This window comes from Emys orbicularis, chromosome 9 (assembly GCF_028017835.1).
Source record: "Emys orbicularis isolate rEmyOrb1 chromosome 9, rEmyOrb1.hap1, whole genome shotgun sequence".
Taxonomy (NCBI): Eukaryota; Metazoa; Chordata; order Testudines; family Emydidae; genus Emys; species Emys orbicularis.
This window is the reverse complement of record NC_088691.1, coordinates 41,805,511-41,831,106: the sequence shown is the minus strand read 5'-3', so window position 1 is coordinate 41,831,106 and position 25,596 is coordinate 41,805,511. Positions and strand designations below refer to the sequence as shown.

Here is a 25,596-nt window from a genome sequence, read left to right as displayed (position 1 = left end):
AGGAAACTGCTTTCTATTTGTTTCCTACTGTGTTCACGGCAACAGAACTTTGTGCACAGTCTTTGCAAATAAACAATCCCTAGCGCAATGGAGGCCTGGTGCGTGAGCAGGTCTCCTAAGGGCTATGGGGCAGGTCTTCCAGAATTCCCAGTTCATTTCTGTAACTCTTCAGTTGGTTCACCGCTATGCCAATCCAGAAAAGCCCAATCAGCTAAGATTTGTCTATCTGGAAAGTGGAACCAAAATAACCATATACACCTTTAGTTATCCCAGTGCAAGTCTGTATGTAGGCATTTATTTCAGAGCAAGTGTGTCCTGTAATTCACTGTAGTAAAAAAAAAATCAGTGTAAACTACATCAAAATAATCTTATCTAGCACTTTTCATCAGTAAATCTCAAAGCCCTTCACAAAGGTCAACATCATTATCACCCTTAGTTTCGCCATCTGAGCCATGGGATGTCTGCACTGCAATCAGAGGTGTGATTGCAGCATGCATAGACATACCCAAGCTAGCTTTGATGTAGCTAGATCAAAGCTAGCTCAAACAACAAGAGCAGCATACCCCTGGCAGCTATAGAGATTTGGCCTCCGACGTACAGCCCCGCCCAGGATCCTGGGTACGTACTAGAGCGCAGATAGGGATGATGAGTTTACATTTAAAAGGGAAGTTTTATAGCAGGGGTGAAATACTGGGGGCAGCTGGGAATAGCTCTCAGGAAAGGATGACTCAGCTAAGACAGCTGCCAGCCAAGAAAAGGCTTTGTGGACTAATGCTCCAAGCTTAACAAATCAGCCAGAATGGAGGACAAACCCATGTGGTGTTCCAGGGGGATGCTGTGATCTAGGGGGTTGCTGCGCTGGGGATGGGTGGAGGCAGGGTTGGCAGAGGGTGTAAAACATGTTGGGCAGTCTTGATGCAGCCAGGGAAGAGGAGCAGACTCAGGGTGATGGAGAACTGAGGCAATCCAGCTCCGCCTAAGGAGAGGCTGTGTGGGGAGACGCAGGAAAGCCATGTCACAGCGCTGCAGGAGCAAGCCAGGGAATCCGTTAACATGGATGTAAATCCAGGCTGGAGTCTGCCAACTGCAATTCTGTAGCTTGTCGGCTCTCTGGAGCAAGGACTGCCTGTGTGTGCATGCAGCACGCTGGAGCCTCTCTGCATTGCCCCATAAAATAATAACCCAAACGTTGCAGATTTAGGTTCAGCAGCATCATCCCATGCACTACAAACCTCATCCTACTATTGTGCCAGCCCAGGGCTTCTGCCCTCCAGTGGCATTCATTGACAGAGCATGGGAAGTATAGGCCCATTCATCTTCCTGTGCGGCAAGACCTATCCTTTCCCCCCTGCTCCAGGGTTGAACTTTTGCAGCGCAGGCTCTATGCTGGGATCATGGATGCAGGTGAGGACTTGGTTGGAGTTTGCTGAATGCAGGGATCCAGTGTAAGCAAATGACCTGCACCTAGTAATATTTCCTGGGAGTCATTCATTCCCATAGCACAGCTCCCAGATCCTTCCGGCACTGCTGTTTATCCCTTCTTTATATACATGCACCCTCTCCTTTTTCAAGCCATGTATCACAGCCACCTTCCCTTTAAGCACAGAGCACCGGATAGGAGGTCCTTGGCAGCCCAATGTAGTTCCTCCTGCTTCAGGCCCGGAGGTGACTGCTCAGTGATGTTCTGATTCCTTTGCTGCTCTCCTCCCAGTGGCTTTGCTTCTGCAGCATCCCCAGATCACCTTAGCTCAGAGCAAGGGCTCAGGACTGGGATCTGAACCCCCACCCTTCCCCATAGCCATGACATGGCCTATGTACATTCATTCTGAATCAGTCCTGCTTTATACGTGTACGAAAGACCTCCAGAGAAGGTCAGAGGAAGTGTTGTGAAGGGTTCAGTAGCAGTCAGGTTCTCAGGATCAGTATTAAACATATACCCAGGCAAAATGCTGCGGGGTACTCTGCTGCCAAACCCACTGTGAGACTTAGAACAGAGGCTCTCACCGCTTGTGATCATTAAAAGACCTCATGGTACTTCTGATAAGAAAATAGGGCTTAGTTATCTGCATGCTCTGGTCAATTCTAGTTTGAGTGATGATGTTCTGCTTCCCCAAAGTCCTATGCAGTTTTGATTGGCTGCCGTATTCCTTTCTTCCATTCTTAAAGCGTTGTGTTGATGTTCATGGTGAAAACGGCAGCTGCCTTCCACCCCAGAGGCAGCTGCATTCCTGTCTTTTCTTTCACTGCTGATTTTTTTTTATTCCGAGACTTCCAAGCTTTTGTATTTCCTTTCTCGCCAGTGGAGCTCTGGTTGGAATAAAATGTGTTTCCTGTGTTGGGAACAGAGCCAGCTGGTTCCTAGCTGGGGTTCATTGGCTGGAGCCAAGAAAGGCCGTGTGTGGCTGACATTCAGAGTCAGTAGTGGGTTGACACAGAATTTCTCTGTTCCAGGGGTTTGTATGGTTACCGATCTCCTGACTGGCAGCTGGATATCAGCGCCTGAAACTGATGAGAAGTCTGGAAATGGCCCTAACGACGTTTGGTGCTTTGTTTTACCCTGGGGTGCCCAGGCCTCTTTTTACTGCACCACTGACCCTGCCATGCTGTTCCACCAAACACCAATGTGAACCCCAGACACAGGGGAGACTTGGCCATTGACGAGCCAATGACAGCAGAGCTGGAGCATGACCATAGATTTATGGAGAGCCCCAGGCTGGGGATATGTAGGGGAGGGACAGCGTGGTGGGGCTCCCCACCCTTTTGGCTTTTCAGGAGAGCCTGACCTCATCCTACATGATACCAGATGCTCTCTCCCCTAACATGCTGTGTGTTGCTCAGCACGGTTTGAACTGCACCCGGCTGTAACTGTAGTCACATTACACTACTGATTGTTTGCCTTGCATTTCTACAGCTCTGCTTGTCCCCAAGGGTCCATCCACTAGGCACAGAAATCACTTTGCCTACCACTAAAGTGCCAGCCACCCATTACCCATACTGGAGTTTGGCCAGGGCTAACCCCCAGAGTCTTGCAAAAAAGTGCCATGGGATCTTTGACCAGGGCTCCTGAGAGCTGGCAGGCACCACCTCCAGTAACGTAGCACCTTCTACCACCATGCTGGGGCAACGCTTTAATATGGACTGGGAGGAAGTGCACCCCCTATCATCGGCGCTGACTTCTAGTTTTCCCCAGGGGTGCTCCACCCTCCCTCCATTCCGAGGCCCTGCCCCTGCCCTCAAGACTCTGTCCTCGCTCCGCCTCATCTCACCCCCACTCCACCGCCTCCCCAAAGTCCTGCCTGCCTGCTGCTCGTTGCTCTCCGCCCTCCCCCAAGCCCCTCCCTGAGCCTCCAAACACAGCTGTGGGTGGTCAGTGCTGAGCACCCACTTTTTTTCTGTGGGTGCTTCAGCCTCAGAGCACCCACAAAGTTGGCGCCTATGCCCCCTATGAATCACCAGGTCCACTTCCTGCAGCACCTCGATGTCTTTGGAGGTCTCTGATCCAGCACTGGGTAGCCCTGACCCTGCTGTGATCACAACCTGAGGAAGCATGGCAGCCAGCTGTTAAGAGACCCTAAAAGATTGAATCATTGGGGGGGGGGAAGGGGGAACAATTTGCCTGCAGGATTATGGGGTAAAACTCTCAAAAACATCTAAGTGACTTAGGAGCTGAAGTCGCAGTGAAAGTCACTTAGGTACTTTTGGAAAAAGCCTGAGGAAAAGTGGGTCTAAGCAGGGGTAGTGTATAGAACAGTGGTCCCCAAACCTTTCATGTGGGGAGTGGGGTGCAGACAAGGGTAAGGGAGCTGAGGCTGGGGGCAGGGCTGGGGCCGGCAGCTAAGGCTGGGGTGTGGGGCTATGTCTAGGGCCGGGTGCAGAGCCGTGGCTGGGAGCCAGGACCACAGCTAAGGGCAGAGCTGGGACAGGGTGCGGCTGGGTGGCCCTACTGGGCCCTCCCACGCAGTTTGGGGATCACTTGTATAGAACTATTTTAAGTACGCCATTAGTGCACGAGCCCTCTTGTGGTGTCCATCAGAAACCACCCCAAGCAGCAGTGTGAGCGTAGCTAGGCCTGGCAGGGGTGGGTCTATTTCCTAAACACGACTGTCAATCAACCCAGCAGTGCCCATGGGCGTTCCTTCACGTTGTTTGTGCAAAGAGCAACAGATTTGCCCATTGGCGGCAGGAATGGGCTCCTAACCCAGGCACGCTGGCATGGCCAGTACGTGCAGAGGCCCTTGTGAAATGGGCAAGGGCAGTGCAGCCGCAGCGCTGGGTGTGTGTGAGCTGCTTGTCTGGGGGTGAAAAATGTCTGGCTGTCTGAGGCAAATGGAGCTGTCTCATAGCTCAGGAGAGCGCTGGCCCAGCGATATCAATAGATGATGCTGAAGGTCTCGCCTGGGCTTGTTAAAGCCCAATCTGCAGAGGAACGAACGGGCACAGTCCGCAGTGCCTGCACTATTTTCATGGAGGAGAACGAGTTGGAAGAAACCACAGAGAATATGCAGGACCAGAATAGAAATAAAGGCCGTTTGGGCCCTGTATAGCACTGATGGGACAGAGCCAGGGCTGAAGGGGCAGCCATTGCCCCCTGTAGGAGCAGAGGGAATGAAAGGGAGGGATCCCTGTCCCTGGGCTCATCGGTTCCTGCAAGGTCTGAATCATGCACTTGGCAAATCTCTGCAGGAGGCGGTTGGCACTCTGTAGGCAGGTCCGGGCAGCCCCTACCTGCACTCTTTCCCCCAGCCACGGGCAGCCCTGGGACAAGCTCCCAAACAACAAACTGACTTTGCTGAGACAGGAAAATCTCCCAATGAGAACAAAGGAGCAGCACATGGATCCCTCAGGGCAAGGGGAGCAGGGAACCAGGGTGTGTTCCCTTGTTGGTGCAGAGGGCATCCTCCTCCTTCCACCTCCTGAGTCCTGTGTGTGGGATCCGGTAGAAGGGGTTTCCCATGGCAGACTCTCACCTTGGCATCTGAGCTGTTCCCTTCCCCAGTAGGCGGGAGGTGCGGGTCCTGCTCTGCCTGGGATCTTTAGGTAAGTCTAGTTCAGTGGCTTTTCTATCCTTTGGACCTATCCTATTGACGCACACACCCAATGCATGGATTCGCCTAAAGCAATTTACAAGGCTCCAAGAAAAGGAACCTGTTTGCTGAGCAGGAGCTGAGGACTTTTCAGGCTGGATGGAGGCTCTGAGAGAGGGGCTCTGGGCCTTGGTTTGGGGCTGTGTCAGATCATCACAAACTATAAATGCTTTGGACAAGGGTGTTAGAAACAAGCTCTTCACCTTTGCAGGTGCCAATGGACTTGGAGGCAGAGCAAATGCTGAGGACTCGCAGGAGCAGATTCCCAGGAGTTGAAGCTGGGTTACTGAGTGGACAGCAGATACCAAGTTGTGGTCACTGCAGGGGGCAGAGGTGAGAGAATTAGCCTGGGAGCAAGAACCACTCTGGGCACGGGATGCAGATTTAAATGGTTTGGCCCAAGGATCTCTGGAGCAAAAGGTTAAGGTGCAAAAGCCCTGGGCCCAGAGTACAGCTGCATTGGAACAGGCAAGCTGGAGCTGGAGTCCTGTTAGCAGAGGGATCAAATACACAATAAGAGGCATCTGGTTACTGCAGGCGCCTTTTAAAATCCATCTGCAAAAGTTAATCCTAATCAGTTGCTCCTATGCCATGCAGATGATCACAGCACGAACCCTTAGCTAGAAAGCTGTATCTAGCGAAGGGCTGGAGTGAGAGGCCACAGACTGATGGCATGTTTCCTCTACTCAGTCACCCCAACCCTACCTTCTCCCCCTTCCCAGCGGTGGTGAGACATTGGAGTGTGGCATCCCTCTTACACTGCAGGAGGATCTGCTCCCAACCCTGCAGCTTCACTGCTATAAAAACAGGGGTGCTGGTTTAGTGTGTGAAAATCTTGAAGGGCCAGGTACATTTGCAAGCTGGGTAAGTGCGGGGGAGGCAGCCAAAATGGCCAGTTATGCAGCTGATGCAGGCATTAGCACATCTGGACTGCCCAGGTTTGGAAATACCCAGACCTGGACTTGAGAGCCTATGGAGCATCACTGATTATTAATGTGTGGTTTTTCATGGTAGTTCGTACTATGTGCTTTCCAGACAGACAACTAGGAATGAGCCCACCCCAAGGAGCGTGCCATCTAAGGACAGACACACACCAGTAGGGATAATGAGAAACATCAGCTAGTGTCTAGCCAAGATTTGGGCCCTGTTACACACTGGTGCACACAGTGCCTGGCACATGCTGAGAGCCAGTCCCTGCCCCAAAGAGCTTGCAATCTAAATAGACAAGAGAGATGAAGAATGGGAGAAAGGAAGTGCTATTAGTGCCCTTTACCAGTGTGAAACTGCAGCACAGAGTGATTCAGGGACTTGCCCAACATCACCCAGGGAGCCTGCAAACCCAGATCTCCTGAGTCACAAACCAGCACCTTAACCACCAGACCAGACTTCCCACCTCACCACACCCCTCAAGAACAAGATTCCCTGTAAGCCCCACGGCCGAACTGGTGCTTAACTGAGGGCAGGGGAGCGTGTACCAGGCCTAGGGCTGCATGAAGGAAGGCAGCGGGCTGCTCCTGTGACTGAGTTCTCCCCAGGGGCAGCACCAGGCACCAGCGCATCAAGTGCGTGCCTGGGGCAGCAAGCCGCGGGGGGCAGCCTGCCGGTCGCCGTGAGGGCGGCAGTCAGGGAGCCTTTGGCGGCATGCCTGCGGGAGGTCCACCGGTCCCACGGCTTCAGCGGCAATTCAGCGGTGGGTACCGGCGGACGTCCCGTAGGCATGCCGCCGAAGGCTGCCTCACTGCCGTGCTTGGGGCGGCAAAATACATAGAGCCGCCCCTGGTTCTCCGCACGCATCCTTTCAGTCACAAGGGCCTGTGGTTGAGATTCAGAGAACAGCAAGACAAGCTGGAACAAACTCCCAGGACTGACATAGGCACTGAACCCGCTCAGCTCCCTCCTTAAAGATTGCAGGGAATTTCGGCGAGTAGAGGCGCTTGCCCTGGTCTCTGGCCCGCTGTGCACAGATTGATTCTGTAAGTGTCTGCGTTCCCAGGGTGCAATATGCATCCGTTTGGCCTCGGGCTGTGGAATTCTTTGACAAGAGAGATGGTCTTGAAGTGGGAAATACTCTTACACGCCACACCAAATTCGGGCTCTATGGAAGTCACAGGGAACTTCCCCATTGACTCCAATGCAGCCAGGTTTTTCACCCTCTGATTTCAATGGGCTTGGGATCAGGGCCCTTGTCTTGAGTTCCATGGCTACAAGTCCTGCTCTAGCATGGCTTCAGCCTGCGGCATTCCCACCTTCCCTTGTGGGCTGTGTTGGCTGGCCTGAGAGCACGACGTAGCACCAAATCCAGATTTCCATGTAACTTCCCCTTTACTGTACTAATGAAAAGCAGCCCAGAGGCACACCGAGAAGCAGCCCATTGCTAAGCATGGGGTTCAGTGATCACTCGGGCCCAGGCCCTCACAGGTATTTAGGCACCCAGCTGCCATTGATTTTGGTGGCAGTTGGACATCAAAATAACTTTGAGTATCTAAGCCTCCGTGGGGCCACGTAAGGTGTTTGCAGGAGCTCTGCTTTATTCTGAGTCCGGTGGGATGCCTGCTACCAACTGGCTGTGCATAACATGAGTGCCACAGCGCCCCACCCAGACTCTTTGTCTGGGAAGCTCAGCCCTTAAAGGCACAGTGCCCACTCTAAAAGCCTGATGAGCCTGAACTGGCTTTGGCGGGTTGGACGTCATGCAGCAACATGATCAGTAGAGCAGCTTTGCTCCGTATAAACAGATGCGAATGCAGTGATTGAATACAAGTTTTATTGAACAAGCACAGAAATCTCACATCAAAAATCCACCCTGCTGGGCAGCGTATACTCACGCCCTTCACTGGAGACGATCCTTCACTCCAGCATGTCTGTACCTATCAACAGTCTTAGTGGTGCTATTATGATACACAGAATATACAAGTAATTACACAGATGGAAGCTGGGTCTCCATCCTGCCTGCCCATTATCTACAAGTATCTTACACCTAGCGTGGGACGCGCCAATGAGCCTTGGTTCAGTGCTAGAGATTCAAAATCTGCATTCAGCTACACCTGTGCAACCCCACAGCCTTCAAGGTGTAATTGGGGGCAGAAGTGGGCTATGTAATTGAGACCTAGGCCTTGGCTATGGTGGGATTTTAGCCACCGAGCACCTGTACCAGTGCAGACCCCTAGTGTAAGGCATGATGTGCAGCCAAAGCAGTTTGTACTGGGGCAACAAACCCCAGGATAAACCGCACTGGTGTAAATTGTGTCTACACCAGAGGTTTTGCATAATTGCAGCTCTACTGCTGGCTGAAATCCCAGCGCAGACAAGGCCTTAGTTAACAATACTGGTCTTAGTGATGCATGAGCCAGGCTGGAATCCAGCTTGCACGCTCTCAGATGCGCTGTCTCAGCAGGGCTGATAGGAATAAAGCATATTTTGTTTCTGAAGCTCTCACTGATCCACATGGCAGGCAGATCTGCAAGTCAGAAGATGCTGTTTTCACGGAGTCACTTTCAGCCAGGGAAAGCCAGCTGTTAAGTGTTTCCAGGGAGAAACATTCATTGAAATCTGTTCAGCACAGGCTCTGTAACCGCTCCGTCTCCTTCCACTAAACCTACAGCTTGGCCCTAACAACTTTTTCTTTCCCTTTAAAAACTAACCCCACCTCGAATGGCATCTAAAACCAGCATTTCTTCTTTCCTGTCCATTAGCAGCCAGCCATACCAGCTCCGAGCTGGGTCACCAGGGCAGCAAATACCGAGGAGGGGATGTTAACCCAGAATCCTGGTAGCATCAAGTCCTTTCTGACAGGCGTGGTGTAAACCATGCGTCACTGAAGAGGGGAGGTGTGTGCTGAAATGGATGGGTGGGAGAGGGTCCTGTGGAGCTGCTGGCCCTCTCAGGGTTGCTTTGGGTTTGTCTATACGGCTCATGCACTCATTTAACTAAGCTGATTTAGAAGCTAATTTAGTTCCATCAGTGCCACCCCCCCCCCCCCACCATAGACACTCAAGTCCATTTCAGAAGGTCTCAAACCAGTTTCAATTAAGTAGATTACAAACTGACTTCAGCTAACATGAGTTAAGACCCTCTTACACAGATTTAGCGGTGTGCACCTGCAGAGTTGTATCGGATTAAAATCCCACCTTCGGTGAAAGCAGAACGTGTCTGTGCGTGGCTCAGACCCAGCTCTAGATACCTGCAGGCTGTCTCAGACCTACCTGTGCAGCAGGGCAGGAAGAGCAAAGAAGGGCGAACCCTATCCACTGACCTACATTCCCCGCCTACAGTGAGCACACTCTGCTGTCATCTCACTCCCTGGTCTCTGTTTTCCTACCTCTGGCTGTGTGTTGAGACAACATGCAGCTTGCTGTACTGCACAGAGGCAGATGCTCCGGACCCAGGTGACCTAGTGGGAGAAGGACCTGGATTCAGACCCACACTGGACTGTCACATCCTGGTTACGGGGACACCAAGGTGGCGACATGGTGTGGCACAGCCTCATGTGCAGATTTGATGCCATCACGCTGCACCATGTCACATTCCCCTCACACCGCTATGACGTGGCTGTGCGTGTGTCACATCATCTCAAGGCATCGTCGTCGTGTGTTTTGTGACGCCTGCTCCAAAGCTGGTGTTGGCTGGTCCTAACAGAGCAGACCCATGTTCCCTGGCCTGGCTCCTTCCCCCAGATAGGAGGCTGTATGCAGTGTGCTGACAGCTGAGTCCTTTCCACGTGTGGGGTGGGTGTGCTGGGGGGAGAGAAACGGACCCTCTTATTGCTCCCCCTGGGCTTTACCCCCTCAGGGATCTGAAGGGTGAGTTTCACAGCATGTAAGGGCGTCTCCCTGCGCCTACCCCTGGGGAAGGCACCAACACCCTGAGGACGGGGTGAGGAGCCCTGTTCTGCTCTCACTGGAGACCTCCACACAGTTTGCTGCCTCCTCCTATGGCTCTGACTCCATGATGGGGTGGGGGGTGCATTGGAGGTGCCCCCCTGGCTCTTCCACCCCACAGGGGACCACAACTGTTCTGCAGCTATGGGGGCAGCCCTCCAAAGGCAAAACCCAATGGGAACGGAATCAGGGCATCGACCCATAAGTCAAGGAGAGCAGTTGTCCTGGCCACCATCCATGGGCCTGGCAGCCGTCACAGCATCCATAACCTGCTGGGACAGGTGGATTTGCAAGGCAGAACAATGACCGGATCAAAGCCTTGACCAGGTTTGTCATAGCTGCCCCATGACGGGCAGCGACATCAACAGAGTCTGCAATGGGATCGTCCAATGGGAGGAGGATTTAAACACAGACCCCACCCCCTCACAGTTCAAGCCGGAAGGCCCCGAAATAACTGGCCGCTGTATCGTCGTAATCGATGGCCAGGGACGAGACGGAGACGAAAAGCTCGTCGCCGGCCTTGAGCTCGAAGAGGCCGCCCTGGTAGAGGGCATGCAGGCCATAGTCTGCCTCGGGTGCCCAGCACTTGGTGCCGACGCCCTTGAGCAGCAGGATGGGCTGCCCATAGGAGGTCTCGCGGTTGATGCACTGTACCAGCTGGTGCCCCGAGACGCGGGCTGCGACGCCCTCGCTGGGGTAGCGGAAGTAGATCTGTGAGTAGATGTAGTACTTGCCCGCCTGGCTCACCCGCAGCTTGCCATCCTGGTAGGTGATGTTCTGGAGATGTGAGTGCATGGTCTTGTCCTCCCACCTGGTGATGGGGTGTCGGCAGGACTGGGAGAGCTCCCCAAAGTGTGCTGAGCTTCCTAGGGGAGAACGCAGGCAGAGGTCACTGCGGGGCTGACGGGAGCAAATAGCATCCTACGCTTGGGCATCAACCTAGCTGATGGACTTCAGGCATAGATAATAAACAGAGATTGGCCTGAGACAGAAACAAAGCCAGGATCCCAGCCTAGATCGGGGGTGGGGGGGTGGGGGAGAGAACTGCCCAAAACCTGAAGCTCCACAGCTGACGTGGAGTTGCCAACAAAATTTTTCTACACCCCTTCCCTCACTGCCAAAATCCACAAGCCTGTCTTCTAATACCAGGCTAAGGCTTCCCCATTCCTCTGCCCTCCCTCCTGCCTCCAGGCTCCCATGGCTCTGGGCACCGCTGGTATCCTATCGGGAACCCAGACTCACCGTCCTGGGAAGGGCTCTGCTGCCGGAGGGTGAGGTGGGCAGAGGGCTTGCCAGGTGCTCTTGTAGCCAGCTGCCCACTGGAGCTGTTGAAATAGCTCCTCCTGGCTTCTGTGGTGAAATGAAAGGAACAAGGATCTGCAGAGGCTGTAAAGTGTGTGTGTGTGTCTCTCTCTGACATACATATGCCCCATGGCAGCACTCAGCACCTCAGTGCTGTGAAGCCAGCATGGGAAGTGAAAGGCACTTGTGAGCCCTGAGTTCAGGATTCCATGTTCCTCTTGCCACAGATCCCTTAGCCCTAAAGGAGAGAAAGGAATGCAGGTGTGTGTGTGTGTGTGTGTGTGTGTGTGTGTGTGTGTGTGTTAGGGGGCAGGCTGTCAGGGCCATTTAAACCCAAGAATGAAGGCTGGTGTTTGGAATGGAGCCTCAGGGAGTTGGCCACACACCCTCCATTGCAATTTCCTGGCATTTGAACACCAAACTCTGTTAGCACCTTTGACAAGCCCACCCCGTTTTTTGAAAAAAGAATGTTTCTATAAGAACATAAGAATGGCCATACTGGATCAGACCAATGGTCCATCTAGCCCAGTATCCTGTCTTCCGACTGTGGCCAATGCCAGGTGCATCAGAGGGAATGAACAGAACAGCCAATCATCAAGTGATGCATCCCCTGCCACCCATTCCCAGCTTCTGGCAATCAGAGGCTAGGAACACTCAGAGCATAGGATCGCATACCTGGTCATCTTGGCTAATAGTCACTGATGGACATATCCTCCATGAACTTATCCAATTCTTTTTTTTGATTTTTGTTGTTAGCTTTTTTGATTGCCCCTGCACATTGGGCTGATGTTTTCAGAGAACTACCTACAATGACTCCAAGATCTCTTTCTTGAGTGGTAACAGCTAATTTAGACCCCATCATTTTATATGTATAGTTTTGGCCTTCACAACATCCCCTGGGAACGAGTTCCACACTGTGCGTTGTGTGAAGTATTTCTTCCTTTTGTTTGTTTTTAAACCCACTGCCTATTAATTTCATTGGGTGACTCCCGGTTCTTGTGTTATGCGAAGAAGTAAATAACATTTCCTTATTCATTTTCTCCACACCAGTCATGATTTCATAGACCTCTATCATATCCCCCCTTAGTCATCTCTTTTCCAATCTGAAAAGTCCCAATCTTTTTAATCTCTCCTCATATGGAAGCTGTTTCATACCCCTAATCATTTTTGTTGCCCTTCTCTGTACCTTTTATAATTCTAATATATCCTTTTTGAGATGGGGCAATCAGAACTGTATGCAGTATTCAAGGTGTGGGTGTACCATGGCTTTATATTATTCATTATGATATTTTCTGTCTTATCGATCCCTTTCCTAATGGTTCCTAGCATTCTGTTAGTTTTTTTGACTGCTGCTGCACATTGCGTGGATGTTTTCAGAGAACGATCTGCAATGACTCCAAAATCTCGTCTTGAGTGGTAATAGCTAGTTTAGATCCTATTTAGATCCCATTATTTTGTATATATAATTGGAATTATGTTTCCCATGTGCATTACTTTGCATTTATCAACACTGAATTTCATCTGTCATTTTGTTGCCCATTCACCCAGTTTTGTGAGATCTCTTGGTAATTCTTCACAGTCTGCTTTGTACATAATTATCTTGAGTAATTTTGCATCAGCTGCAAATATTGCCACCTCACTGTTTACCCCTTTTTCCAGATCATGTGTGAATATGTTGAACAGCACTGGTCCCAATACAGACCAATGGGGGACACCACTATTTACTTCTCTCCATTCTGAAAACGGACCAATTATTCCTACCCTTTGTTTCCTGTCTTTTAACTGGTTACTGATCCATGAGAAGACCTTCCCTCTTATCCCATGACTGCTTACTTTCCTTAACAGCCTTTGGTGAGGGACTTTCAAATGCTTTCTGAAAGTCCAAGTATACCATGCGCGCACTGGATCACCCTTGTCCACATGTTTGTTGACCTGACCCCCTCAAAGAATTGTAATAGATTGGTGAGGCATGATTTCCCTTTACAAAAGCCGTGTTGACTCTTCTCCAACAAATTGTGTTCATCTATGTGTCTGATAATTCTATTCTTTACTATAGTTTCAACCAATTTGCCTGGTTATGAAGTTAGGCTTACCGACCTGTAATTGCCAGGATTGCCTCTGGTGCCTTTTTTAATAATTGGCGTGACATTAGCTATCCTCCAGTCACCAGAGACTGATTTAAGTGATAGGTTACATACCACAGTTAGTAGCTCTGCAATTTCATATTTGAGTTCCTTCAGAACTCTTGGGTGAATCCCATCTGGTTCTAGTGACTTAACACAGCAGCCCCAATCCTCCTCTCCCTAACACTGCTTTCATCCTGCTGTGACTCCAGTGAGAGCAGTGGAGATGCTGCTGCTGGTTTGCTTTGGGGTGAGCAAGCACAGCTGTGTGCCAGTGCACCCCCACCAGGAAGTGAAACTGACCAACCCCCAACCAGTCTAGTTTCACTATCCTCTGGCTGTGCATAAATCCGAGCATTACACGCACAGGAAGGTGGACGTGTAAAAGGCTGTCTGCTCTGTCACAGGCTGCTTTGGAAAATCGAGCCCTTTCCATCAAACTTAACAGGGACCCAAGCTGGCCAGATGGGTGAGATCTTCACACATTTAAAAGTAGATGTAGCCATTTCTATCCCCTGTACAGAAGGGCACTTGCCCTGCTCCCTCCTGCCAGGGCCAGAAACTCACCCTTCAGTGCGCTACTGTGGATAATGTTCTCTGTCACCTGGAAGGCAAGAGGAGAGGTCAGTGAGTAAACAGGAGACTTTCCCCAACTCCCTTGTGTCCTGTTGCCTCTTCCAGGCCCCCCACATCTGTCATTGCTTCTAGTCATGTCAACAAGCTCAATCGGACAATACGCCCCTCCTGGCAGTGTAAAGCACCAGGCACACCCTGCTGCCACCCCTCTGCTTTACTCTACCACTGTCCACCTGGGGAACTCAAAAATTGATAAGTGGAGCCTAAAAATCCCCCTCCCCTTGAGGTGGGTATTACAGATGGGGAAACTGAGGCACATTGGCAGCATCTGCACTAGGAAATTGACTCATTGCTGGCACTGGAATTGGCATTGGTTTGATGGCAAGTGCAGACAGGGACAGACCATGTCCAGCACCATCTCAGAAACCACATCACAGCCCTGTTCAGAGCAAGGTTTCTATCTGTGCCCATCCCCTTTAACCACATTCAGTTCTGGTTCGGCCACACTCTTCGCTGACACTCATTGGCAGTAGCAGGAAACCCTGTCAGGGCAGGCAAGGGTGGGAGTGAAAGAGGGAGTTGAACTAATTCCCTGGCCTCTCTACCGAGAGGGCCAACAAAGGCGTTCCCATTGATAGAGTGGCTTCTGTGATGTCGTCCATGAGATCCTAGATGGAGACACACCAACTCATTTCACATGGGCCACCAACAGCCACCAGATGGTACCAACTCTGAGTCCCTCCTGACCTGGGAACTGATTGGAATTAGTCACCTACAGGGACTGGCCCAAGACCTTCTGCTGGAATGTCACCCTTTGTGGTGTTCTAGGGTCTTCCTTGGCAAGTGCCTACCTCCCATTTCCCTTCCCTCCCCCCACCCAGTGTGTGGTTTGTCATGGACTCACCATGGTCACGTAGGATTTGATGCTGCTGGCCAGCTTGAGGCAGGACTGGTTGCCAATCAGTTCCTCCAAGTCTGAGACTTCCTGCAATCTGTTGATCAGCTGCAAACACTTCAGCTCCTCTGAGCTCCCCTGTGTCTGGGCTTTTAACTGGAAAATAAGATGAGTTGAATCGATTAAACAAAGCAGCCTCTTGAGTGTACAAAGGATTGCATGTGTGGCTGAGCTGTAGGGTGCAGAGGGAGGCCTCAGCTGATGTGATCCAGGCCTATGTACATATGGACTGTTGCTCTTCTTTTTGATACTCGTCCAGAGTAAGCCCTGTGCCGGGCTTGGATGCAGGAACTGAGAATAAGCCTGTGCTTCTCTGATCACAGTGCCAGAGGGGCTGAGATCTTGTGATGTGAATGTGATGCCCGGGTATTAACCAGCCAGTGGACGAGCCATGAGACCTGGATTCAATCCCCGAGCTCTGCCACTGACTTGCTGTGCAACCTCAGACAAGTCACCTCCCCTGTCTGGGCCTCAGGTCCCCTTGCTAGCTTCAGCAAAGCACTGGGAGATCTACGCATGATGAGTGCTATTGAAGTACAGTTCCTGGAATAGACTCCTGCACTGCTTGGCGCATTAGCGATCGATAGCTGAGCAGTGTTGCTATCTTATGCAATTTTATTGTTAGTCTTGTGATATTTGATGTCTTCATTGAACCTCCAGCTCCTGGAATCATGTGAAAACGTGAATCGGACAATTTATACATTCTAGCTTGATTTTATGAATTGTCTCTATCCTTATGACTGTTGTCTTTTGTGCGCTGCCTCATGCTCCTTGTGCTAAGGGGAGGGGAGTGGTGCCTACAAGTCTGTCTTTGAAAGATGATGTTGTAGCCGTGTTGGTCCCTGGATGTTAGAGACACAAGGTGAGTGAGGTAACAACTTCTGTTGGTGAGAGAGACAAGCTTTTGTGTTTACACAGAAATCTTCAGGTCTTCTTCAGCTCTGCGCAAGCTCAAAAGCTTGTCTCTCTCACCAACAGAAGTTGGTCCGATAAATCATATTACCTCCTCCACCTTGTCTTTGAAAGAGACAGTCATTCAAAGCTACCAACTAGTAAATAGACATAGCCCAGACAGAACAATGAGGCATCTGGGGGAAGCCAATTTTCTCCAACTTCTCTGCAGTGGGCTGGGGTTTGGAGTAGTGGAATTTCCCCAGCAGCAGAACCAGGTGTTGGTAGTAGGACTTCTAAACTCAGGCGACACAGAAACACCCAAGAAGCTGAGGCAGGAGAAAGAACATGCTTTTGTAGCAGGGGGATCTGTTTAACTCACTGCAGGACCACCCAAAGTCAAGAGAAACTGACATGGAGGAGAGAGAGACTCCACGATCCAGAGAAGCCGTGAGCTGCAGAAGGATCCTAGACATTCCAGAGAGCTCTGCCCTGAGCCCAGAAAATGCTCAAGCATGGTGAGGAAACGGCGGCAGGGAAACGTGCATGGGTGTTTCTTATTTTGCCTGGATCTGTGTATTTCTTGTGCTAGTTAAAGTAAAGAGTGATTGTGTTTAGAAACCCTTTCAAAACCTGTCTGTCTGCTTTCACTGCTGTGTGCCCCTGAAGAGGTAGCTGTAAAGCCAGGGTCCCATAAAGGTGGTCTCAGGGAGAGAGTGTGCTTACACCCCTGGGTGTCGGCGTGGTGGTGTCAGTGTTGGTCCGGAGGGCCTACAGCAGATGGGTTGCATGGTTCCATTTCTGTGACCTAGAGCCTGTGCCTAGGAAATGTGCCAAAGAGGCCCAGGGGAGAGAGTGCTGGAGGACTGCCCAAGAGAAGGGACGTGGGTCTAGCGTGGTGGGACCCAAACACAGCAAGCTGGTATGTGTCCAGCTGGGGCAGCTCTACTAGGGCTGTGTGTGACAGTAAGAATCTGAGCTTTCATTGGGAGGCAAGGGGGAAGACCTGCTAAGTTTCTAGCTCTCCTCGTTGCAGGGAAAACATTGAAAACATGACTCAAAGGCTCCAGAGGCAAAGATCCCCATAGCTATTAATTTTTAAATCTGATTTTTATCCCCTCTTGTGATTGTGGGGGGATTTGATTCAGGATTTTTGACCCCCTAGGGCTGCTGGCTTAGATACATATGGGGGGTGAAGGGAAGAAAGAGGGGGTGTTTCTGTTAAGCTAATGGCAGAGCTGAGATTGTCGGAGGCAGTTTCATGCCATGTTGTAGCCGTGTCGGTCCCAGGATGTCAAAGAGACAAGGTGGGTGCAGTCATATCTTTCATTGGACCAACTTCTGTTGGTGAGAGGGACAAGCTTTCGAGCTTACATGGAGCTCTTCTTCAGGGGGTTTCAGTCAGGTCTCTTGCTCAGATTGCAACCCAAGTCCCAGTGATCAAACCTAGGACGCCTGCTTGTCCATCAGCAAAACCCAGCCTGAAGCCCGTGATGCCTCATCCTGGGTTTGTAACCATGTTCCTCTGTTATAAATGTGTGTATGAACAGTCACGCAATGCTGCTAGGCAAAGCCGCCTGCAGGCCACATTACTGTGGCCGTGTGAATCTAACTGTGGTGAAAGATGCTGGTTTAACAGCCCTGGAGACCAGAGCCTTCCATCCACAGAACAAGTAGAGGCCAAGCAATGACAAGGCGAGGTTCCTGCAGGCTGCCCTGCCCTCCTGCCTCATCTCTGCCCTGGAGGGATCCCTGGTGAACAGGCCTGTTCAGCCCCTGGAATTAACTGTTCTCCCAAAACATTTCCGACTGTCTTGGAATCATTTTATTTCCGTGCTCAGTAGGAACAGTGGCAAATGCTTTTATGCTCAGGAGACAAGCTGGGACTCGGCTCCTTGCTGGAGAAACTCCTGGGGCTAAACTCCCCATCACTTATGGCCTGAACCTGCTAGGCACTGAGCACCCTCAACATCCATTGATGTCACTGGGAGTCAAGCGTCTCAGCACCTGGCAGGATCTGGCTCTTTGAGCTCTCTTTCTCATCTGCACAGGGCTCTTTCTCCTACTCCAGAGTCTCTGATACTCCTGCCTGGCAGCCCAAGCCCAGTGTAGTAGGAGCTGGGTGCTCCTTCTGGGCCCACTCTCCTCACAAACCCCAGCCCCTGCCTTAATCTGCCCCTTGTAAATATCTGCATCAACCCACAGGAGATGAACTGAACCATTTCCAGCTGAACACTGCTGCTAGCTATGCCCTCTTGAGACCAGGCATGGTGGTGGGGTGGCTATTTGCTGACATGGACGATGGCTGTGACAAATGAGACCTCGCTCCATTGTTGCAGTGAGGTGCTTGTGCTTAGAGTGTCCATGGAATTAGTGCTGAGACTGATCACCCTGCAGGTGAAGGGTGAATGCAGCCCATATTCCATTGGCAATAGGGGACACAGCAAGCAAGCAGCGTTGTGGGAAAGACAGCTTTAGTTAGCAAGCGGAGAGGCCCGTGCTACATGCTGAGATTCTAGAGTTTGATGTAGCAGCCAGGCCCTGCTTTGCATGCCTGAGTCCCATCGTCCCTCCTGGAAGTCTCTAAGGTCTGTTCAGTCCTTGCTCGCTGCTGAGGCTTCCAATTAGTGCCACTTCTGATGCAGGACCTAGCCTGAGGCCCCGAGTTATTTCTCATGGGCCTCAGAGGGTCAACGTTTGTGGTTACTCCCCAGCTGGGCTGAATTTGAACCAGTGAGCTAGAGGCAAAAGGCCCCACAGCCTAATTCTAAGCCTCAGCAGCATCCGACCCTGCACCTGTTTGTTAGCCAAAGTGTGCAATGGATGTTCTCCCTGGTGCAGAATCTCAGCCCCTGCAGCACTGTGTCCTTGGGGAACAGATGCCCCCAGCGCTGCAGAGAGGGCTGCCCCTGTTTGGGGCGGGCACAGATTTAGTGTGTCTTGCTAAGGAAATAAAGGAGAAAAGCTGGAATGCAGCACTGTACGGAGCCTACAGCTGTGCTGAGGCTGAAATGCCTGTCCATCCTGGCTCATTGCACTGAATGGGCAGCTCTCCCATTGCCTTATTACCACCAGAGAATTAGGTCAGGCATTGTGAAATTGACTCAGTCTGTAATAAACACCCAGGCCTAGCCTCCCCTCCAGCTGGTTAGATCTGCGGTGTCATGTTATTGTCTCCCCGCTCAGCATGACTCACCAGCCCAGACAAACAATCATGCTGGGGAGAGGTGCTTGGCTCACAGCCCTGGAGAATGGAGTCCTCTAGCTGCAGGGCATGTGTGGCCACCCAGCAGGCCAAATGTCCCTTTCACTGCCAGTCTGCCTCAACCCTGACCTGCAGGGATCCCCCACTACTGGCGAGAGGGGAGCTGGGTCACGGGAACAATCGGTCCTTGGCCTCCCTGCTCAGACTGCCAACCAGGGGGCCTGGTGAAGGGGTGGTTTTGAAACTGGGCTGGGGCCTGCCCTGCCCCCCCAATTCATTACACATGGGAAACCAAACAGCTGGAGAATTAAAATATTGTACCCAGCATGGTCCTTCGGGCATCCCTGTAGGGATAGTTACCCACCTAGGCAGCAGTTCAGTGCCCAGTCCCTGCTGGCTTTCCCCCAGGCTGAATCCTTTGTCTCATTCTAATCCTGTAGGAAGCGGGAGGGTTTCGTTTCGCTGTTTCTGTGCCCTTTAACTAGCCGCCGGGTCTCTCTTCTCACTGTGAACTCACAGGGGCAGAGGACTGCAGTGACATCTCCTCCAGATCAGAGAGACTCTTGTAGCTGGCTCAGACTAAGGTCTGGCGTACAGTGAAAAGTTAATATAGGCACACCCCTGACCAATTTAGTTATGCCGCCATGACCCCCAGGCTAGATGCAGCTGTGACAAAAGAAGAATGTTTCCATCAACACTGGTAACTTCATTTGGGGAGGTGGTGTTCCTACGCTGCAAGAAAAACTTCTATTGGTGTAGGCTGCATCTATACTATGGGGCTATAGCTCTGTGGGTCAAGTCCCCGTAGTGTAGATGCACCCTAAGGACTCATGAATAAGCAGTAACTTAGGATGTAATTATCCAGCTCTTGTACATTGCTAAAATATTGAGTAATTCTCCAAAACCTACTGAAGAATGTTGAATAGACTCAGCACTTTTCGGTAAACACATCTTTATCCCATGGCATGTGTCCCACTACCTGTCTAGTACATTTCATACAACCCTAGGAAATGAAAACTTCACATATCCTGGGGCAGGGAAAGGACACCAGCTTCTGGGAAAATGAAACAAAGCAAGTTCAAAACGCTTCCCACGCCATTCCAAAACTGCTCTGTGCAGCTGCCACAGGCCATACTGGCCAGAATTGTCTCATTCTTTCCTTGGGCAGCCCCCAGCTGTCTGTTTTTGTATCCCCCCCTTGTCTCTCATCTTAGATTATAAACTCTTTGGGGCAGGGACATTCTTTGGGTGCTGTGTTTGTATACAGCACCTAGCACAATGGGGCCCTGTAATAATAATAAATAATTATTCTCCCCCTCGCTGCCAACATACTCACTGATCATTACCACACTTCTCTCAAAAATACCCCAACCCAACCCTGGTTTAAGATGGATGGATTCTGATCTCACTAATGCTGCTTTTACATCACTGAACTCCAGCGCTTAGTTTGTAATGAAAGGGGTACCGGGGCTCCAGCCAGTTACTTTCAAAACTGATGTAGCAAGTCCAGAGGTGCTGGGACCGTGAACTGCCAGGCCCAGAGGTGCCGGGGCCGTGAACTGCCAGAGCCCAGAGATGTTGGGGCTATGAACTGGCAAGCTTAGAGGTGCTGGGGCTCAGCTTTGTCAAGCCCCAGCTCAAATGAAGCTCTGTTGAACTCCATTGCCTTCCAATGCCTAGAATAAATCTGCCAGCTAATGATAACTAGAGAGAAAGATAGAGATAGCTAGCACTGATTTTCTCTGTATATGATAATGATCCACACGTGCTATTGTATATCTCCCTATAACATTGTACATATTTGTTTGTGTCCCTGTCTCCTCACCCTTTCTATGTAACTTGGATTCTGTGTCCCTGAGGCTGTAAGCTGTTCTACACAGATGGTTTCTGGGCCAGCATGAAGTGCCAGTGAAGTAGACAGTGCTCAGCATGGGCAGAGGGGTATGCCTGTATTGGACGGCTTGCAGGATCCGGGTCCTGGATTGTAAACTCCTCGGAGCAGCTCCTAGCACTGTGGATTCAGCTTTTGATTGGGTGTACTGGATGCTACTCAAATAAAACTGTGTAATAGGACTGACACTCCTGATGGGAGAGGAGACTTGGGCTCAATGTTTGCGCAGCCCAAAGTGTAAATGCCAGATTTGAGGGTAATGTTTTACATAAGGTAACTGGTACAATTTCCAGTGGAGCTGAAGGCCCCATTGACTTTCAGTGACACTCCTGAGTGCCCAGAGTTCAGGTATTTAGGTGCCTAGTGGAAGACACAAAAATGCTTAAGCAGTGTAACCAATGGGAGTTAGGCATCTACCCTGCTTAGGCACTTACATTTGTCAATCTGGTCCTAAATCACTTTTGAAAATGGGACTTAGAATCCTTAGTCACTTGCATGCTTTTGAAAATTGTACCCAACCAGCATAAATGATTACTCACTACTCCAAACTGATTTTCCAACACCTGTTAATGGTTACTGTCAAATGGGTTTAGACACGTGGCGGGAACAAGTACAATGGATTCTACAGCTCTTCTGCTACTAGCAGCTTTTTTATGGGTTGTGAACAGCAGCAGCAGCTCAACATTTTAAATCATGCAGACGACTCCCTACAGTCTAGCATCTGATGGGAAGCTGAATTAGAGAAAAGCAGTTTTTTGACGTGGCTTATTTATTATGTTACATGTTTTTAAACTGTTGCCTGCACTGAGACAGATTTACTGCTTGATGCTGCCTTGTTTATGCCCTTAACTCCCAGTGAAGTCAATGAGAGTCCTGGGCCTGCAGGCAGTTCAGGGTCTGGTTCTTAAGGTCTCACCGAGTTCCCATTGCCAGATCAGATCACTGGCTCATATAGTGCAGTAGCCTGACTCCTGACATTGCAGATCAGACCCCTGCTCCACAGAGGGTCTGATCTAAAGCCCAACTGAGTCAACAGGAATCTTTCCATTGACTTTAATGGGCTTTGGATTAGGCCCCTAGTCAAGCAGCCCCTGTCTTGACATACCAGATCACAGGGTACTGACTCCAACAGTGGCCAGTACCCGATGCACTGAAGAAGACAAACCCCCTCCTCACCCAACACCGCCATATATAGGCAATTGTGCAATGATGTTTGTGGGAAGGGGGAAATTCTTCCCTGTCTCCTGCTGGGATAAGCTGGAGCCTGGCACCCAGAAGCATGAGACTGAATTACTCCTTATCTTCGGTCACTTAGCCATAAAAGTTTATTTTCTTCCTGGTAAAACTCTGCTCTCTATCTAGTCTTTCCTGGGGTCTTCATCATCGTAGCATCTAAGCACCAAACACACAATGAAAGATCTCCATTCCCCATCTTTTCCTGAATTAGCCTTATACTGTTGTTTAATAGGAGGTAATTTCTCTCCCTCTCCCCCTCTATCCAGGGGAATAAGACTGGGTCATTCCTCAGTCATTGTTATCAGCAAAGCTCTGCATTCTACAAAATAGGTAGATTCCTCCAGGTCTGTGTTGATCCAGACACACACAAAACCCCTTCATTCGGTGGGATTTGCCTATTCCTCAATTTGGCAAGACAGTAATGGATGCAAAAAAATAAATCTCATATTTAAAAGGGGAAAATATGTTTTGCCTGCTTGTACAAAATGTCCTGGTTCCATCGGGGGTTGGAGTGGGGGGTGCCACAAGGCAAAGTAGCAAAGGTGGCACCTCGCTCTATGTTTAGTACCCATCTAAAGTGGGTTTGAACTGGGTACATTGCAGCTCAGAGCCAGGCAGAGACCTGCGCTGCAGGGACTTATGCGCGAGAACAATAGTTTCGGGTTTGATCGTTATTAAGGCACCTTGCGTTTTCCTCTAAGGAAGGTGGAGACGCTTTCAGTTTCTTGTAAAGCTGTAATCGCTTTATTGGCATCGCTCAAATCACGGCTGGGATAATTAGGGAGCCCGCCCAGCCACTGGGGAAAAGAGTTGCCACATGCACAAACAAAACCAGGAGCTTTGACTACAAGATCCCGTTGCTAAAACTGTGCAGAACTTTGGCCAGAGAGGGAGAACATGCAAATCAAGGCTGCCCTATTCTTTCAGGGACCTGTGTTGCTTTCAGAATTACACCTACGCCTTTAAGAAGAGCTGCATCGCTCACCTGAAACGATATTTTTGCATTGATCAAGGAAGCGATTAGTCACATTTTCAAAGCTTCCTATAGAAGCTCAATAATTCAGTCCAACGGGGAAGGGCGGGGGGGGGGGGGGATGTGTAGCAAGGGGTTGGAGGCTAGTTCACATGATTTTCACAACTGCTTTGAATGCATAGCAAAAGGAGACCTCTGGAAATAAAACCCTCCTTGACTGTGCCAGTAGCTTTCTTAAGCAAAACCGTATTTTTGAATTTAAAATCACCCTGAAAAGAAACCAAAGGTTGCACCCGAAAGAGTTTGCAGTTCACAGCTCTTGTTGCTAGTACATATGAATCTCCCCGAAAGTGGGTTTAAAAGCTGAAATGCACAAAGAGCTCGCCTCCCCCCTTTGCAAACCAGAGCGAGTGAGTTTCGGTGCTACTACTTCTGACCTGGCCTCACCTTGGAAATCGACATGGTAAAATATACGAAGAGCCCCGTGGTAGAGGCGATCTGCAGAGCCAGGATGGACATCACAGCCATGGCGATCCACACCGGGCTACAATGCTTCTTTCTCCTCTTCCCGGAGCCTGGCTCGTCCTTGTGCCCTGCTCCGGACCCCATCATGCATGCTGAGGAGTCGCTGCTATCCGATCGGAAATACTGCTGGTTATTCTGCTGCTGGCTGTCCATTGCATTATATAAATATCCCAGAAACGAGAGCCCTGGTTTTACTTCCCCTCTAAGCCCCGTCTGGGTCTCTCGGATCCTCCTCCCACCTTCCCTTCCTCACACACCCACACAAGGAAGCAAGTTTAGAGAAAAGTTCTTGCCTCGAGAGAAGACTTCTCTCTCTGTGTGTGTGTGGGAGGGACAGGCAGAGCTAAACAGCTCCAGTCTCTTTCCAGGCGGTATTTGATTCCCTGCCATATCCTGATGCTAATCGAGTGTAAAGTTCAGTTCACCCTATAAACAAAGGCATCGCCGAGACACAACACGTGGAGACAGCCTCCACTCTCTGCCTGCCAGTCATTGTTTAAAATCCTATTGTTCCTGTGAGACATAAAACCAAGGACTTTACAACCTGTGATCTTCAGGGATGCAAATTTCCCTAAGAGGATGGCTTCTTAGCTGCAGTGTTCCCCTCCCCAGATTCCTCTCTGTTTCATTGGGATGTGGGACTCTTCTGTCCTTAAAAAGAACAGGAGTACTTGTGGCACCTTAGAGACTAACAAATTTATTAGAACATAAGCTTTCGTGGGCTACAACCCACTTCTTCGGATGCCGAAGAAGTGGGTTGTAGCCCACGAAAGCTTATGTTCTAATAAATTTGTTAGTCTCTAAGGTGCCACAAGTACTCCTGTTCTTTTTGCGGATACAGACTAACACGGCTGCTACTCTGAAACCTGTCTTCTGTCCTTATTCCTTCCCATCCCAAATGGTTGTCTTTAAGTGAAAAGTTAAACAGCTGCTGTGTGTTGCACCCCAGAGGTGGCTGCATTTCAGTAGTAGACGAAATTATCTCCATCCTGACTTGCAGAGGAGGGAATGAGCAATTTACTCAGCCTGAGAAAGAGCTCTGTGAAGCTCAAAAGCATGTCCCTTCCACCAACAGAAATTGTTCCAATAAAAGATATTACCTCCCCCACCTGGTCTCTCTGATTTCCTCAAATTAAGTAGTTCTAATGGATCTACTTTTGGGAATAAAAATTACTGGGGAGGTATCTGCAGCATTGAGCCCTTAATTTGTTTTGGGGCCCAATCTGCAGTATTGATGTAAACAGAATTCCTACAGAAAGATGTGCATGTTTTATTTGGATAGGGACTACAACATCAGGCCTTAGATTTCTAAAGTGCTTTAGGATTCCTGGTGATGAGGAGAGCCATATACATATAAATAAGAATAATTATAATGAGAGTAAATGCTACAAAAATAAGCTTTAAAAAACCCAAGGTATCAAAGTAATACAAAGAGCATAAAGTTTGAAAAAGTAAATACAAATTACTAAATAAAAGGCGAAGTAATTGTTTAATCTGAGTACCTGGGCCATCGGAAGGGAAGGGGTCCTGGTGCATGCCTGTACTGGGGCATGTGAAGAATGGAAGTGAAAGAGGAGTTAGGGAGGGTAGGCACTGAGAGATTATAATTAAATTAGAAATGCCATAGTGAAAGCACATAGACAAGCCCTTTGGGCAGGGATTTGCATTACAGGGATTGGACATTAACAAATACGTTAGAGTTTGCCAGCTGGGGTCATGTTTTTCCGTCCCTGAAGCTATTAAAGATGCCCTAAAAAATTAGAGGCAGTGATAGTAGATAGGGAACTGGGCTAGGAGTCAAGAGACCTTGTTCTGCCATCAACCTGGTGGCATAGCCAGGACATGTGGCAAGTCACCTCAGCCCAGGTGGTCAAGGGTATTTAGGTGCATAACTGCCTGGGGGTGAGGCACCTACATACTTCTGTGGATGTGGGGCCTTCTCCTCTGTGTGTCTCTGT

At 50.1% G+C, this 25,596-nt stretch overlaps 1 protein-coding gene across 1 annotated transcript; it reads right to left on the bottom strand.

Moving 5' to 3' along the window:
- Window positions 1-10,384: 10,384 nt before the first annotated feature.
- LOC135884162 (tumor necrosis factor ligand superfamily member 10-like) lies at window positions 10,385-23,791 on the bottom strand. Its single transcript, XM_065411455.1, has 5 exons — window positions 23,561-23,791; window positions 14,867-15,013; window positions 13,954-13,990; window positions 11,204-11,311; window positions 10,385-10,827 (listed from the first exon to the last, which is right to left on the bottom strand). Exons 1-5 carry the CDS (start codon window positions 23,789-23,791, stop codon window positions 10,385-10,387), a joined length of 966 nt encoding a protein of 321 aa, XP_065267527.1.
- Window positions 23,792-25,596: the final 1,805 nt, after the last annotated feature.